At 43.5% G+C, this 16673-nt stretch overlaps 1 protein-coding gene across 2 annotated transcripts in view; it reads left to right on the top strand.

Moving 5' to 3' along the window:
• The first annotated feature begins 653 nt into the window (after positions 1-653).
• LOC120921199 (deubiquitinase DESI2-like) overlaps positions 654-16673 on the top strand; it is a 115153-nt gene continuing 99133 nt past the window's right edge. Inside the window, exon 1 of one of the 2 annotated variants that reach the window (XM_040333920.1) lies at positions 654-1538. In XM_040333920.1, coding sequence (XP_040189854.1) covers positions 1500-1538 — 39 coding nt within the window. In that variant the 5' untranslated portion in view covers positions 654-1499. The remainder of the gene's footprint in view (positions 1539-16673) is intronic. The other variant, XM_040333919.1, reaches the window with a different exon arrangement.

Raw genomic sequence — 16673 nt, 5'->3', positions numbered from 1 at the left:
AAACCAATCGATAAATACTTATTGCGATTTTTTTTACCAAAAATAGGTAGAAGAATACGTATCGGCCTAAACTGAGGAAATTTTTTTTTTTATATATATTTTTGTGGGATATTTATTATAGCAAAAAGTAAAAAATATTGATTTTTTTTCAAAATTGTCGCTCTATTTTTGTTTATAGCGCAAAAAATAAAAACCGCAGAGGTGATCAAATACCACCAAAAGAAAGCTCTATTTGTGGGGAAAAAAGGACGCCAATTTTGTTTAGGAGCCACGTCGCACAACCGCGCAATTGTCTGTTAAAGCGACGCAGTGCCGAATTGTAAAAACCCCTTGGGTCATTTAGCAGCATATTGGTCCGGTCCTTAAGTGGTTAAAGAGACATTTTTATCATTACTATTTGGGAAACAAAATTATTTATATAAAAAAGTATACCATTTCCTATTTTGATAAGTGATTGGATGAAGCTTCCATGGAGCTGCAGCATTTTCCTGTACTGACATGGTTAACAGAACGCTTGTCTGTAAGTCTTGCCAGAAAGGAGCTCGCTAAGTATCTCATTAGGGAATTCCACATGCTGGATGTAAAATAACGAGGGGAACTCTGAGTCCTGCTTCATGAATGGCTCACATGCAGTATTCATGATTCCGTCTCCAGAGGACCGGGGATGCTGTATGATGTAACTGGCCTCCCTGCAACTCCCATTCACATCTATTAGGCGTCCAGCCAGGACTCCTCCTCCTATTTAGATTAGGTCATCCTGTCCCTATTTTTCTATGGGTACTATATAGCCTGCACTGTGGCAGCACCAGGGTCATTCCTCTTCTAAGCTAAAACAAACCTATGGATGGCACAGCTCCTTCTTGTCTCAGCTCCTTACATCATAAGCCATGACTTGTCTCCCCCCCTTATTATCCTGGAAACAGCATCAGCAGCATCATCATGGGCTCTGTGAACAGTCAATATTCCCACGAGCAGAGATAAACACAGGATACAAATCTCAGATTTAAAGCCATCCTTGCCTTATGCATGAAAGCGTCTCCCTGCAATCTGTGCAGTGCTAGCCGCCAGACTGAGAAGGATAGACAGAGGTCTCTATCTTGCACAGCTGAGTGGATTGGATGATGCAGAGAAGAACAGCATGTTTTTAAACGCGGAGCTAACCTTAAGCACTGTAAAGGTCACTGGCGTACAGATTGGAAATTCACTGCAGCAGATTCTTTAGTACACTGCTTAATTTCTCAATGTTGCCCCCTTGGGTTTTGGATTGTGGAATATAGAACTTGGGGGTTCTCACCAGACCCGGTGGTCACCTCTAGCTCTATCCATGAGCTGTGGTGTCAGAAAGAAACCTATTTTTACCTTAACTTTGACCGAAAAGAGCCCCCGAGCGGTTTGTTTGGAGGACCTAGAATGAAAACATCTCTTCCTTCTGTAAGCAGTTGCAGTATTGACCAGAGGGATCTTACACACCTTGGAGAGTCATAAGAAAAGGACTCGCAATGGCCAATGAACCAGTTATACTCAATGTTTACGATATGGTAAGATAGTTTTGCTTGCTTATATTTTGATCTTTAAGCGTTAAATAGACAACCTATGTGGGGTGGTTGGAGTTGCTCATGTAATGCTGCAGCTGGTTCTTAGAGAGCAAGCCTTTGCCTACTGTCTCAGAAACCCTGTATTCTCAGCTAGACTCATTAATAGTAATAAATAGTATTTTACACAGCGCAGCGTAACGTAACCCGTTTACATTACACCGCCGCAATTTTTCAGATTTAGTGCCCGATCCACAAAGCACTTACCTGGAAATTTGCGGCGGTGTATCGTAAACACGTCCGGCGCAAGGCGGTCCAATTCAAATGGGGCGGGTACCATTTAAATTAGGCGCTCTCCCGCGCCGGATGTACTGCGCATGCTCCTGTCGCAAATTTCCCGACGGGCTTTGCGTGAAATTACGACGCGCCGACGTTTTGAGAATCGCGACGTCAACAAAGCACTTACGCCGGGAAAAATAAAAAATAAAAAAAAATTCAAAAGCGACGCGGGAAAGACGGGCATACTTTAACATGGTGGAGTACTTTTACACCATATTAAAGGTGCCCTATCTTTGCGACGGAAATCTAACACTTGCGACGACGGGAAAAATCTTTGTGGATCGCCGTAACTCCTAATTTGCATACCCGACGCTGGTTTACGACGCGAACTCCCCCCAGCAGCGGCCGCGGGATTGCATCCTAAGATCCGACAGGGTAAGTCCATTACACCTGTCGGATCTTCTGGCTATCTATGCGTAACTGATTCTATGAATCAGTCGCATAGATACTCTGAGAGATACGACGGAGTATCTGAGATACTCCGTCGTATCTCCTTTGTGAATCTGGCCCCAAGTTTGTATATCAGAACAAATGATGATTTCAACATTTCCTCTATGTAAAACCAATTACAATAATTGTTTGCAGTCTTTCAAAATGAGATAACATGGGAGATCTAAAGGCCAATCTATGGCCATATCTCTTACTTGGTAATAATTTCCACTGAACTCAGGTCAGCAGAAATTGAGAAATGAGTTATTCATATTTATATTGATGTATCGGTTTAAAGACCTAGCATGTCCATAAATCATTGTTGCATGGCAAACATCCAAAGGCAAGTGCCAGCTGCCATGTGATTTGCTACCCCCACCACTACTATTGTAGAAATTACTATCACACCTAGGCAGACCATTTGGAGGCAAGCATAAGTAAGTCCTATAGCTTTAGTTAGTGAATGGCCATGTTTAGGCAACAGACCAGAACTTCAGTGGATGAAGGCCACTTAAGTGGATGCAGCCCGAGCATAAGTAAGCAGCCAGTGGGTGCTTTACCATGCAATTTTTGTCTCTTTACTAAATTCTTGCAGTTGGGCGGACTTAGTTTTACGCCTGCCAAACAGTCAAATTTGGTTTCAGATCTGATCGAAAACCAGTAAAATTCATCAAAAATTATGTAGTGTGAAGACTTCCCTAAACAGTCTATTCTGATGATACCTAGCTTGGTGGACCATAACATGAAACATTTGACAAATGTTGTTGATTGATGATACATATAAAGATTGCTTTTCATTTCTTGGTTTTCAGTAATATGATTGGTTGAAAAGCAAGTAAGAAGTCGTTCTTTACAGATACTGACAGTGTTCTTCACTTCTCGCGCTTTATCAGGTCTAGCATTAATGAAGTTCTCTGCCTGCTGTACAATAACCATCTTTTTTTTTTTTTTATGTGTTTTTTTTATCTGTCTTCTGTAATCTGTATTTAGTATTCTGTCTACACCGGAGTTAATTTCATCTTGTATGATTTCACTTAGAATAGATAAAAGCATGGGAGTTCACAGTCCCCTCCCCTACCTATTTACAACTATACAGCCAGAATGTCTGATTTGCTCTCTTGCAGCATTGCAGTTCTATGCAAAACAGTTCTTAATTGTGGTAGACATAGACAATTTTAAGTGTGTTTGAGACACAGACAGCAAAAAATCACGTGCTTATGTTTCATGAATGAGGCGTGAAAAAAAAGGACATATGAGACAATTTAGTAGAAAAATTTGAATGGATGCACAAGCAGCCAATGGCCTGTATGCTGTCACAACACAATATTGATTTAATGGATAGCAAATTAAATTAATGTAAATACCAATAGATTTGGCAGCCTCCATTTGATGCTAATTTTTACTGGAGCTTTGCCATCACTGCCTTGACATTTTTAACCCTACAACTATAATAATGCTAATAGTACTGGGCTAATTGTATATATATATATATATATATATATATATATATATATATATATATATATATATAAAACACAAAAATGTTAATAACAATAAGCAAAAGGGGTTTAATTATAGACAAGTAAATGTGATAATTTGCTCTTTATTAGTAGCTACTTGTTTGATGCTTACTTTCAGACAGATCCAATTATATTCATCCTTCATCACTCATATCTACTGATTTGTGTTCACCTATTGTAATCACCTTAATATGTGAGTCATATTATTTCCTATGAAAATTGTCCACAGGATAATAGGATTCACTTAGATTAGAGGAATTGTCGCACATTTGTTGAGGACTCACTTTTATCGCTTAGCAGGTGCTACTGATGTAAAATCACCTGGGATGTGTTGAATGTTAGGAAATTTGTAGCAGATCGGTAATACAGGCGACTGCTTCAGAATTATGTAATATATTTGTTAAGTCAGTACAAAGAGCACTGATGATCTTCCAAGTTTAATATTATAGCATAGTATCATAATAAGTTAAGTCCTAAAATTCTGAAGCCACTTTGTCTTGCTGTGGTCAGGATTGGTGAACTGTTCTCATAGCAGGTGACAACTGCCATCACTGGTTGTCTAGAACAGGGGTCTCCATACTTTTCAAGCAAAGGGCCAGTTTACAGTCTTTCAGACTTCAGCGGGGCCGGATTCTGACCAGTTGGGGTAGAAAATGCCCCAGGGGCCGAGCATCAGTGAGTATAAACATGGCCCCAGTGTTGGTGGGCAGTAGGAGGAGGAACAGTGCTCCATCATTGCTATTTGTCTAAGAAATAGTGCCCCATTGTTGGTACCATTGGGAGGAATAGTGCCTCATATCATTGGGAGCAATACTGCCCCAAGGGCTGGATGAAGGCTAGCAAAGGGCCACATCTGGCCCTCGGGCCGCAGTTTGGAGACCCCTGGTCTAGAACAATATGGCAGTCTACGAGCAGCAATATAGTTAAATTATATTCCCCCCCAACATAAAATGCAGCAGGGCATGTTCCATTGTTTCCTACAATGCAGACAATGGGCAGGGTCACCTATCTTACATATGAAGCACTGTACATTAGGGTGCATGGTCCCTTTTATAAACACCTTTTAGAAATGTGATTTCCTGGGCACAGACATTTCCTGTTCAGTTGTAATAAGATGTGTGGTTCTCTACTGGGATTGGTGCTTTGGTATGAAGCATGTGTGCTTCTTGTGTCAGACCATAGTGTCTGTTGTATTACTGGACAACAAGGGTTGCAGACCTTGCCTATATTACAAAAGTAACTACACACCTTTCTTCCCAGGAGAATCATATTCAGAGAAACAAGGACGGTGCTGTAATCCCATGTGACAGTGGAGACAGTAGATATACTTACAAGTTCCATTCCTATGCTATACAAAGCCACTCTTTTGGCTGTTAGGTGATGAGTGGAGGCCTAGTGGGATGGTGGCACTAATTAAGATGAATCAGGCAAGTTTACAATCCTAATCAAGCTTTCTAAGAGCGTTCATATATAAAAATACAGATAGTATATGTGTAATCAGAAAAAATCAGTGTAAGACTTGCTAGTAGATGAGGACCCCCACAGCGTTGGGTACTTATAGTATGCAGGCTCCATAGAAGTGGATGGAAGCTGCCAATGAAAATCACTGAGGTACTTTACTACTTTAAATCCCCTTCTGATGAACTTGAGCCGTTCCCAAATAATTGTTAAGTTTTATTTTTTTGTATATTTTTTCAACTGTAATTATGTGCACTGCGTACTTTTCCTTCTGTCACGTGCATTTAAATGCAGCCCTTGGTATGGCACTTACATCATATATATATAAAAAAAAAAAAAAAAAAAAATATCACTAAACAAGCATTTGGAAAGCATATGAAAAGTACAGAAGGCAGAAGCCATTCTGTAGTTAGTGTTACAATACCAACTGCAAATTCTATATTCTAGACATTCAATATTTGGTTATAAGACATTGTGTACTCTTTGAAAAACTGCTTATACAATGTGAAATGTTTAGGAGCTGTGTCTTGTGCCCACATTTTCCACAATCTGGTTTTATGGCCAGTTCTTTTCATTGACAGTGTATGCCTTGCATGTTGTCAATGCTCTTGTCATCCTATTGGGTTTGTCTAACAGGTTGCAATAAGTGTCAACAATGTGCAAAGTATATATTGCCAATAAAAATGATCTGTCATACAACCAAATTGTGGAAAATGTCTAATATCCTAGCTTGTTAAACAGCAAAGAATACAGCTACTATATATTTAAAGCTTATAAGTGCTTTTTCTTAGAGTATATATAATGTTATGAACAAATACTGAGCCTCTAGAATATAGAATTTGGAGTGCACTCACTCTTATGCCGCGTACACACGACCGTTTTTCATGATGTGAAAAATTACATTTTTTTTTAATGTCATTAAAAATGATCGTGCGTGGGCTCCAGAGCATTTTTCATGATGTGAAAAATGGGCAATAAAAATTTAGAACATGCTCTATTTTTTCGAATTGTCGTTTTTCACGTCGTTAAAAATGGTCGTGTGTAGGCTTTAACGACGTGAAAAAACCGTGCATGCTCAGAAGCAAGTTATGAGACGGGAGCGCTCGTTCTGGTAAAACTAGCGTTCGTAATGGAGATAGCACATTCGTCACACTGTAACAGACTGAAAAGCACGAACACTGAAAAGCACGAATCGTCTCTCACTAAACTTTTACTAACAAATCAGCAAAAGCAGCCCAAAGGGTGGCGCCATCCGAATGGAACTTCCCCTTTATAATGCCGTTGTACGTTTTGTACGTCACCGTGCTTTGCTCGAGCATTTTTTTTTCACGATCGCGTGTAGGCAAGGCAGGCCTAACAATAATCGGGTTGAAAAAAACTTCATTTTTTCTAGACCATTAAAAATGGTCGTGTGTACGCGGCATGAGTCTTGGAGCACTGAAGGTTAAAGTGATCAAATGTTACCTGCTGCTCTTCCTATATACAATTCCTGTTTACTAATGAGTGCTGTGAGCATCTTCATTCAAGCAAGGAGTCCATATTTGTTAGTGCTTAAAAAGTAACTATGGTACCATAAAGAACCTTGCAGTTAGCCCGCATTCACACCTTACACTACCTTTCAGTTAGCCCACATATACACCTTAAACCACCTTGCAGTTAGCCTGAAGTCACACCTTACACCACGTTGCAGTTAGCTCGCATTCACACCTTACACCAGCTTGCAGTTAGCCCCCATTCACACCTTATTTAAGACTCTTTCAGACGGGCAGACTCTAACAGTGAATCCGCCTACTCAGTGAGGAATCTGTCTGCTGTTTCCCACTGGGTAGGTGTATGACAGGTCTGTGGCCACTCCATTTTCCTGTATGGGCAGTCAGATGGAAAAAAACTAATAGCGGATATGATTGGATGTCGACAGGTGTCAACAGACACATGTTTTTTTACATCTGCCACTCCATAGAGGGCAATAGATGGTCTGTCTGGGTCCGTCTAAATAACTGACAGAAGGACCTGATTGGTCTGCCCATATAAAAGGGGCCGACCGTTTGTAACCTTTTAAGCAATTTTGCATGTGTATCAAGCATCAATCTTCGAGATTTATTTTCACTGGCTGGGTAAGGGAAGGAGAACAGTTATGTAGGAGGAGAGGAGTTCTTCGAGCCTGATGAAGGGGTTCTGCGTGGCTCTGAAACGTTGCAATCTGCTGTAACGATGTTATCACTGATTAATGCTCTGGACCCACTCTGAAGATCCTTAGTGTGCTGGTGACATTTGTTTTCTTCAAGCATAATATTCTCAAAAACATGCGTGGTGCACATTTACACGCACTACCATTGAAGTCTATGGGACCAAAAATAACTGAATATGCTCAAAAAGAGCATAGGGCGTAGAGCGTAGACTGAACATACAAGTGTGAACAAGGACAATTAGAAATAATGCCGTTCTGCATGTTGAGCATAGTCAAGCATAGGAAAAGGAGCAGAAGAACGCTCAAGTGTAAATGGGAGGCTTAGGATCACCGTTTATCCCAAATTCCAGACCACACACGCTTTCTCATAGGACATGAGACCTTACTTTCTAGGTGCTAATTATAATGAGTAAATATGCCTGCCCACATATACATACAGTATATATGCACAAACTCTATATTAAAAAAAGCTGTGTTAAAATTGTTATATACCGTAAGTGACCCTGTCACAGAGAAACAAATAATAAAAATGTCCTATAAAGGAAGAGACTTGGACTATAACTTGTTGGTTGAATCTTTCCTTTGCTGCAGAGCTTTGCCTCCTAGAAGGATCACTTTCAGGTATGTTTGATTCCTGGTTGCCCCCACCATGCTCTTTCGTTTCTCCCCCTCCCCCCCATCAGACAGGTATCCAACACTTCCAGAAGTGTATCAGATGTAAAGATTCTTAGGGGAAGCATAGTTTAAGACAGGAAAGGTTCAAAGAACAGGAGTCAGACCAGGTTAGTATAAAGTCTCTTACCTTACAAGACATTTGTGATGATTTTTTGTTTCACCCCGACAGAGTTACTTTGATAAAATGTTGATGAGATTATATACATCAAGCTGATGTCTTCTATGTGTTTATTTGAACAAACATGGAAAACACTAAACACTGTCTTTAACAACCTCAGTGTCATCCTGTATATTCTGCGCTTAGGCTATATTTAAGCATTGCGTCATCACAACAGGAGCCTGTATTTTCCTCCAGAGCTTAGTTTTTCCACCAATAGGGTGTTCACTCCCTTCTATTCAATGAACAGCCATCTGCAATCTCACCCACATAGTAAACTGCCTTCCCCATAGCTTCCAGTATGGGCACCTAACGCCTTGGATTTTATTTGTCGCGAACAACACAATTCCTCCCCTGCTACCTAACAAGCAAAGCAATTTCAGTCTCTGCAAGGATCAACCAACTGAAGAAAACATTTAATCTATCTGAAAATAAGCCTGGAATTGGTAAAAAAAATGTATTTCTATGGGGTATTACATTTTGTTATGGAAGATTTTACGTTTCTTTCATCTTAAAGCGATGTTCTACTTTCTTCAAAAAATGAGCGGTTTTCAAGGTGCAATCTTGGACTAAGCCCAGTTGTTCTGAGGCCACTGGCAGGCTAAGCTCTGTTCTAAAGCCTCCATGAAACAATTGATTCACAGGGGTTGGAGAATAAAAATCACTGCTTCTTTTCAAAAGTCCTGGAGCTGAGGCCGGGTACTCACGACCAAACATGTATGGTGAAAGCGGTCCGTCGGACCGTTTCCACCATACATGTCTGCCAGAGGGCTTCTGTACGATGGTTGTACACACCATCGTACAGAAGTCCGCGCGTAAACAATACGCGGGGCGTGTCCGCGGTGTCGCCGCGTCGATGACGCGGTGTCGCCGCGACAATGACGCGGCGACGTGGGCGGCCCGCCTTTAAAATGCTTCCACGCATGCGTCGAAGTCATTCGACGCATGCGAGGGACGGCGGGCGCCTGGACATGTACGGTAGGTCTGTACTGACGACCGTACATGTCCGAGCGGGCAGAATTCCAGCGGACTGTTTTAAAACAAGTCCAGGAATATTTGTCTGCTGGGAAAAGGCCCGGCGGGCAAATGTTTGCTGGAATTCGGCCCGCTCGCGCCCACACACGACCAAACATGTCTGCTGAAACTGGCCTGCGGGCCAGTTTCAGCAGACATGTTTGCTCGTGAGTATGGGGCCTAAGAGGTTTCCACTGTGCTTGGTGAAAGTGTGAGACTCTTATAACCTTATACAGTTTAGTATGTGTATTTTGCGTCAGCAATTTGAAATTTCTTTAAGGACATTTGTACATAACTGAATTTAATGTGTGGCCTTTTTATCTACCCGCACTTATACTTTAAAGAGAAACTACTGTACAATGTACTTTCTGTAAAATGACATTAATAAATATTGTTAAAGTGTATGTACAGCCAAAACATTTTTGATATTTGGATAGCATAGGGAAGGGTTAAAGCCACCGTCAGACTTCTTCTGCTGTAGAGATTTCCCCTCACTTCCTGTCCTGGAGATGCAAAAGGAAATGAGGGAATCTCCACAAAGAAAGCAAAAAAAAAATAGGCGCAGGGCTTCATGAGGTGCACAGGTAGGCTGGGCTAGTGGGGGTTAAAGAAATATTAGCAGGAAAAGGCAGGAGGAAAGGGATTGTCTGGAAGTGAAGGGGGAGGCAGTGCAGTGGAGAGGTCACGGGGAGCAGACTTCCGGTCAGCACACGAGGAGAGGAAACGTGCCCGCTCGCCATACATGTTTTTGGTTAAGGGTATGTGGTTGTAGTCTTTATCTGTATGTTTTCCTCTTTCGAGGTTTGTGGTTGGGTCTTTGGAGGCATTTGTAAATAAACTGCTGGAATTTGATGATTGGGACACATCTGAGGCATGGGTCCCTGGTGAATGCCAGTTATGGTGGATTAACTGGGAGGGAGAATGGTATATCTGCTGAAGGCGGTCGTCCTGAGTCAGTGCAAAAGAAAAAAGCCAAGCAGAGGGTCTAACCCCCTTACCAATACATAAAAAAAACGACCAATCCAATCCATTAAAAAAAATGTGTGAGTGTCGTTTTATTCTCGTGTCATTATCTTTCTTTACCTTGTAATGTAGGGCTCACATTTTGTGGCTGCAGTTGTAATGGCATGGCTAATCCCCTATGTCCTTGTATTATTTCACCGAGCATGTCCCTATTCGCTAAGAAGACAAGCAACTTCCTGTTCTTAGCTACACAATGCCCCATATGTGATTTGCCAGTTCTTCTGTGCTGCATCACAAATGTGGAAGTGTTAATGTGATGGAGCAATCTTTCCCTTTTTACTCTGCCTGTCTGTGCCTGTTTTAGATCTAATTACTATGCAGCGTTCACCTGCAGAGCCCCAGGTTGAGAGATTATGGGATATGCAGTTCTTCACAAGGAGTGTTAGTTCCTAGACTACAGCCAGAGGTCATGCATTACCTGTGCAGTGTCATACAGCATGCCTCAAGTTTGAACATTGATTTACTCTACTATAGGCTGTGTGAACAGAGCAACAAATGACACAATGAAACTATATGATCAATGCACATCCTAAGCATATAAAAAGAATTGTGATGCAATCTTTGCATTTTACATGCTAATGTTCCATATATTTACAATTTCATTTCTTACATTTTTCTTTTATTCCGTCTGTTATTTTAGGCAGTCATCAATTTTCCAACAAAACAACCACTGAGTTCACAGGATGTGCCATATAGGGCCTGATGTATCAATGTGTTTTTCCCCCCACAGCTGGCAATTGCGGATGGTAATGTTCAAGGCTGACGTGGATTGGTTGTTGCGGCTAAAGAACTCCAGTTCTCAGCAAGAACATGTTGATACATAAGGCCTATAGAGAGTTGATTGTTCTTATTCAGCCTGAGCAGTATGATTGACTTGCACTGAGACAAAGGCACAAAAAAAACAAAAATCACTGAATAGCACTACTAAGCAGGAGGCAAAGTCTGTGTGTATAATTAGCATATACAGCTGGCCCAGGTACATATACATTTACCAACTTTACATTACCACAAGGTTTTAAGAACAATAATGCACATTGGTAAAAGTATTTATATGCTGCTCACGCTCAAGTGTATATCAAAACAACCTGCCTGTATTAATTAGTAACAATAAGCTTATATGAATATAGCACCGTCCTAATGTAGGTTGCTAGGCTTATTTAACTTTGGCTCCTTCTGCAATCAAGGGAACAGTAATTGTTATTCTGGCCTGTTTAGGGTCTCACTTGCTGGGAGTTTGATTGCTTCCCCCTGTCTCTGAAAGAAGCTTCCAGAGCTTAGGGTGGGAGACTCAAAACAACCAGCCTAAAAAATTATCAGGTTCCAGCTAATCCCTGGGGTGGAGTGTCCAGTAGGAGGCTGAAATGGTGATAAATTGTCTGAGACACTGGAGAGAAGGGTTCCTCCTTTCCCGAAGGGTTCCAGAGGTGCAGGGGCTCCTGCTCTCAGACAGCTCATGAACTGTACAAATGCTGTAGAGTGGAGGGCTTGGCAACCTGTCAATCGTGATTTACCCATCGACCGCTGGCAGGTGATGGGTAGAATGTGACCACATCCCTGTTTTGCAAACCAGCGCTCCCCCCAGCCTCCTCAACTGCTCTCACCCTCATGTCAAAGCGGAGAGAGGGAGGCAGCACAGCCCAGGACAGAAGGCTGGAGCGGAGCTGGCCAAGTTAACTTTTCAAGGTTGCCAACCCCTTCTCTAGAGACCTCACAGGTGCTAGGACTGAGGGCTTTAATGGACTTTACTCTGATTTCAGAATCACACAACAAGGGATCTGGTCCTGAGACGTGTCTTCTCACTCACTAGACTGTGTCCTGAGGAAGCTGGAAGGAATTAAAACATGATTTTCAGTCATAAAAAAAAAATAGCAAATAATGTTAATGCATGTTAATGAAAATGGCTCATAGTTTAGTGCACTGAATCTCTTGTTCTAAATCATTTTGATTCTGCTTGGCTAAATCCACTTTGAGAAAAAAACATACCATCGGAAAATGTAGGGTCTGGACCACTTATAAGGGGTAAAGGGTCAGCAGGAGAGCCCAGGTTCAGATTGGAAACAGAATGAATCCCTAAATGGATGAAGTCTGGGGGTGGAACTCCTGTTCACACCCTACTGCTGACTGGTGAGGAGGAGCTTATGAGCCTGTGCGTCACCAAGGTGACAGGGTCAGCTTGAAAACAGAATGGGCCCTTTGTAGATGAGGTCTGGAAATTGCAGTCTTGTTCTCATCCTGATGACTGGAAAGAAGGAGCTTATGAACCCAGGCTCTTCAGTAGGAGGGCTTGGGTTAGGCTTGGAAGCACAATTAGTGTCCATGTAGATGAGGTCTGGGAGTGACAGTCCTGTTCTCACCATACTGATGACTGGCGAGGAGCTTTGGGCCCTGTCACCTCAGCAAAGGCACCTAGGTTTGGCTTGGAAGCAGAATGAGTCCCTACGTAGATAAGGTCTTGTAGTGACAGTCCTGTTCTCAGCGGTGGAGTAGGGCGCTTCGGACCTTCCGCATACGAGCCTGCTTCCACCCAGACCTGGCAGTCAGAGGCTAGGCAGCTGCTAGGCTAGACGCTCCTTGAAACAGCTCCCTGGAACCAGGAAACAGCACCTCGCTCTCCACAAGGACTCCTCTTTACCTCCGCAGGTAAGACCCTGTCTCTCAGGGCCCGACATCCTGGGGATCCACGGACGGCCGTCCTTATCAGGGCAGCCGTCACTCTGACCCCACACTGCGGCTCTCTATACAATCTCTCGCCGGCATCATCGCCCGCACGGCCACCCGCTCTTGTGGTGATCCCAAGTCACCCCCCCTGGGTGTATTTCCGGCGTTTTCTGGTGCTTTTTCACCCCCGCGCCAGCCTGCTCCTTCTCGCGGCCGCCGCACCTTAGGAAAGTCCGCGGCTTCAGCCGCGGCCTACCGGCGCGCCGTTCATTGCTCTCTTTATTAACTTCCTAAGTATAGATTGCTCTAGTTTTTCAACCCCCACACCCCCAGAGGCCCCCTGTTCAGCAACTTCATCGGTAAATATTATTTTTACCAAGCTGACAGCCCCCCCCCAGCCCGGGTCCTGTACTTTGCCTGGCGGCCAGTATTTTGGTTTACCCCAGCAGCAGTGACACCCAGCATCCCCCCCCTTTTTTTTTCCCCTCCTTAGCCGTCTGTCTTTTGATCCAGGGTTTTGAGCCGATCGCCTTCAGGGATCAGGAAGGAATTTTTTTCCCTGCCGCAGCACATTGGCCAGCTTGCCAAGGGTTTTTTTGCCTTCCTCTGGACCAAAAAACCTAAACTCCCCTTGAGCTAGGATTCTCGAATCCTCTCTCACCTTACGCCCGCACTCCAGCCCTCGGTGACGAGCAACAATGGTTAAGTTGCGATACTCTGCAGAAACCATTTGGGGTCTGAGACAATTCGCAACTACAATACCTGCCGCCACCACAATAGCCTTAAAATCAGATCAACTTTTGAGGTTCGATCACCGATCGATCATCAAAAATTTCAATCATTCAATACAGCTCAGGCACATATCTTGTGCCTTGCTTAATACTAGATCAGCAGTTAAACACCGATCAGGAATCCATGATTTCTTACTACAAAACGATCTAGACTGCCTCTTTATTACGGAAAGTTGGCTGTCGGACGATTGCAACACCATTCTTGGAGAATTGGTGCCAGCAAACTATCGTATCTTAACGGAAAATAGAATAGGGCAAAGGGGGGGAGGAGGCCTGGCGGTGATTCATAAGTCGCATATTGCAATCACTAAACCGGTCCTTCAAAATCCTCTACCTTTTATGGAAACCCTTACGCTTCAACTTCAAGCTCATTCTCAGGAGACCGTTCACATTCTCCTCTGCTATAGGCCCCCTGGGCCCAAATCGCAGTTGATTTCAGCATTAACGGAGTTCATTTCCACTTACTCCCTTAGCAGCAATCATCTTTTGCTGCTCGGGGATTTCAATTTGTGGGCTAACTCCTCACAGGATCCCATCGCGGATGCCTGCATCGACCACCTGGAAGGATTAGGACTTCAACAACTTATACGCGGACCAACTCATGCTTCAGGTCACACACTCGACCTAATTTTCAGACAAAATCTGAAAATAAACATTTTGGGAAATGAACCTTTGCCATGGACAGACCACCATGCAATTAGCTTCATAATCCCCAGAACTCCTTTAGTCATGAAAGTACCCAAGCCGGTGACAATACACTGGGCTAGATCTCACAAGAAGCTCCACTCGGAACTCTTCAGATCTACCCTGGGAAACCGAATTGGGGCTATTCCTCCCCAGCTAGCAGCCTCAGATACTTTGGATGCCATTAATGCAGCTCTGCTACAGTCAGCCGACTTAGCAGCACCAAAGCGCAAACTCCGCAGCCGGAAAAAAAAGTCCAGCTGGTTCAATAACGAGCTGTCGCTATTGAAGCAAGAGCGCAGGAGGGCGGAAGCCGCCTGGAAAAGAAGTCCGTCAGAAGAGCACCTCAACTTCTACAAAGCAGTAACAACGCGTTACCACAAGGAAATTTTCAAAACCAAAAAACTTCACTTCTCCAGGGTGATTAACAGCGCAATGAATCGCCCACGCGAACTCTTCAGGATGGTCACCCAGACCATGAACCCTGGATGTCTAGAAGTCCCCACTTCAGACACCCAAGAGTTCTGCAACGAACTATCGGATTTCTTCATCAACAAAATTGAAAAAATTCGGGTAAGTATTCGGCAAAACAATACTCCACTCAGCCCCGTCTTCAATCAAAACAACGACAGAACGCCTCTACAATCAACTAAGTTCACTTTGGAACCCATCTCCATTGATACAACAAAAAAATTCATTGGTGTGCTGCGCAACAGCACAGCACCAAATGACATCATTCCCACTAAGCTACTGAAGGAATGTGCCGACATCCTGGCGCCTCCGATCACGCAGCTTATAAATCAGTCATTTAAGGAAGGCATAGTGCCTTCCCTGTTGAAAGAGGGCACAATCTTGCCGATCTTGAAAAAACCTAATTTGGATCCTATGGACCCAACTCACCGCCGTCCCATAACAGGTCTAAATGCTCTGTCCAAGATAATGGAGAAAGTGGTGGTAAATCAGCTGCAACAGCATCTGGACACCCACAACCTACTCGATCCATTTCAATCCGGGTTCCGTCCCGGACACGGGACAGAAACGGCCTTACTGAAAATATGGGACGATGCACTCGAGGCCGCAGACGAAGGAGAATCCTGTCTCCTGGTTCTGCTGGACCTAAGCGCAGCTTTTGACACAGTAGACCATAAATTGCTACTGAGACGACTAACAGAAGTCGCCGGAGTCTCAGAAGATACCTTACCATGGTTCTCCTCTTTTCTTGGAAACCGATCACAAACAGTGAAACTGGGATCCTTCACGTCAGAAAAACGCACGGTGCCATGTGGGGTCCCCCAAGGATCCCCCCTATCACCAGTGCTGTTTAATATCTATCTTCGTCCTCTCTTTGATATTATCAGTAGCCATGAACTACTTTATCACTCTTATGCAGACGACACGCAGTTGTATTTTCGCATCTGCCATAAAAAGGATCATCATCTCAGATTAGAGAAATGTCTCTCTTCAATAGAAAACTGGATGACTAAAAGTTATCTCAAACTCAATAGTGCTAAAACAGAACTCTTTATCTTCGATGCCAGTCGGAAGAAACCACCGACAACAAACTGGACACCATCTCCCATCCTGGGACAAATCATCGCCCCTAGCTCCAAAGTCAAAAGTCTGGGAGTCACGTTTGACACCTTCATGACAATGGACGCACAAATAGGGTCAGTAGTCAGCGGGGCGCACCATTTGATGCGCCTTCTACGCAGACTAATTCCATTTATCCCCAAAGAAGACGTAGCAGTCGTGGTGGGAACTATCGTGAATTCCAGACTGGACTATGCAAATGCCCTTTACCTCGGGCTACCCAAGTACCAAATCGCTCGTCTTCAAGTCGTACAGAATACGGCCGCTAGACTGGTGACTGGGAAAAAATCTTGGGAATCAATCTCACCTTCACTGAGATCCCTTCACTGGCTGCCAGTGAAAGACAGAATTGCATTCAAAGCACTCTGCCTGACACATAAGTGCATCCAAGGGAAGGCTCCTAGATATCTATGCGACAAGATCAAACCGCACAATTGCAATCGCATGCTGCGATCCACCGACCAAAATCTGGTCAAGGTTCCTAAAACCAAATGCAAGTCCAAAGGAGAAAGAAGGTTTGCTTTCCAGGGCCCCAGGCTTTGGAATGCTTTACCAACCAGCATTCGGTTGGAGCAAGACCACCTGTCTTTCAGAAGGCAGATCAAAACCCTGCTT

The sequence above is a fragment of the Rana temporaria genome, chromosome 13 (genome assembly GCF_905171775.1).
Source record: "Rana temporaria chromosome 13, aRanTem1.1, whole genome shotgun sequence".
Lineage (NCBI taxonomy): Eukaryota > Metazoa > Chordata > Amphibia > Anura > Ranidae > Rana > Rana temporaria.
This window is presented reverse-complemented; position numbering and strand designations above follow the sequence as displayed.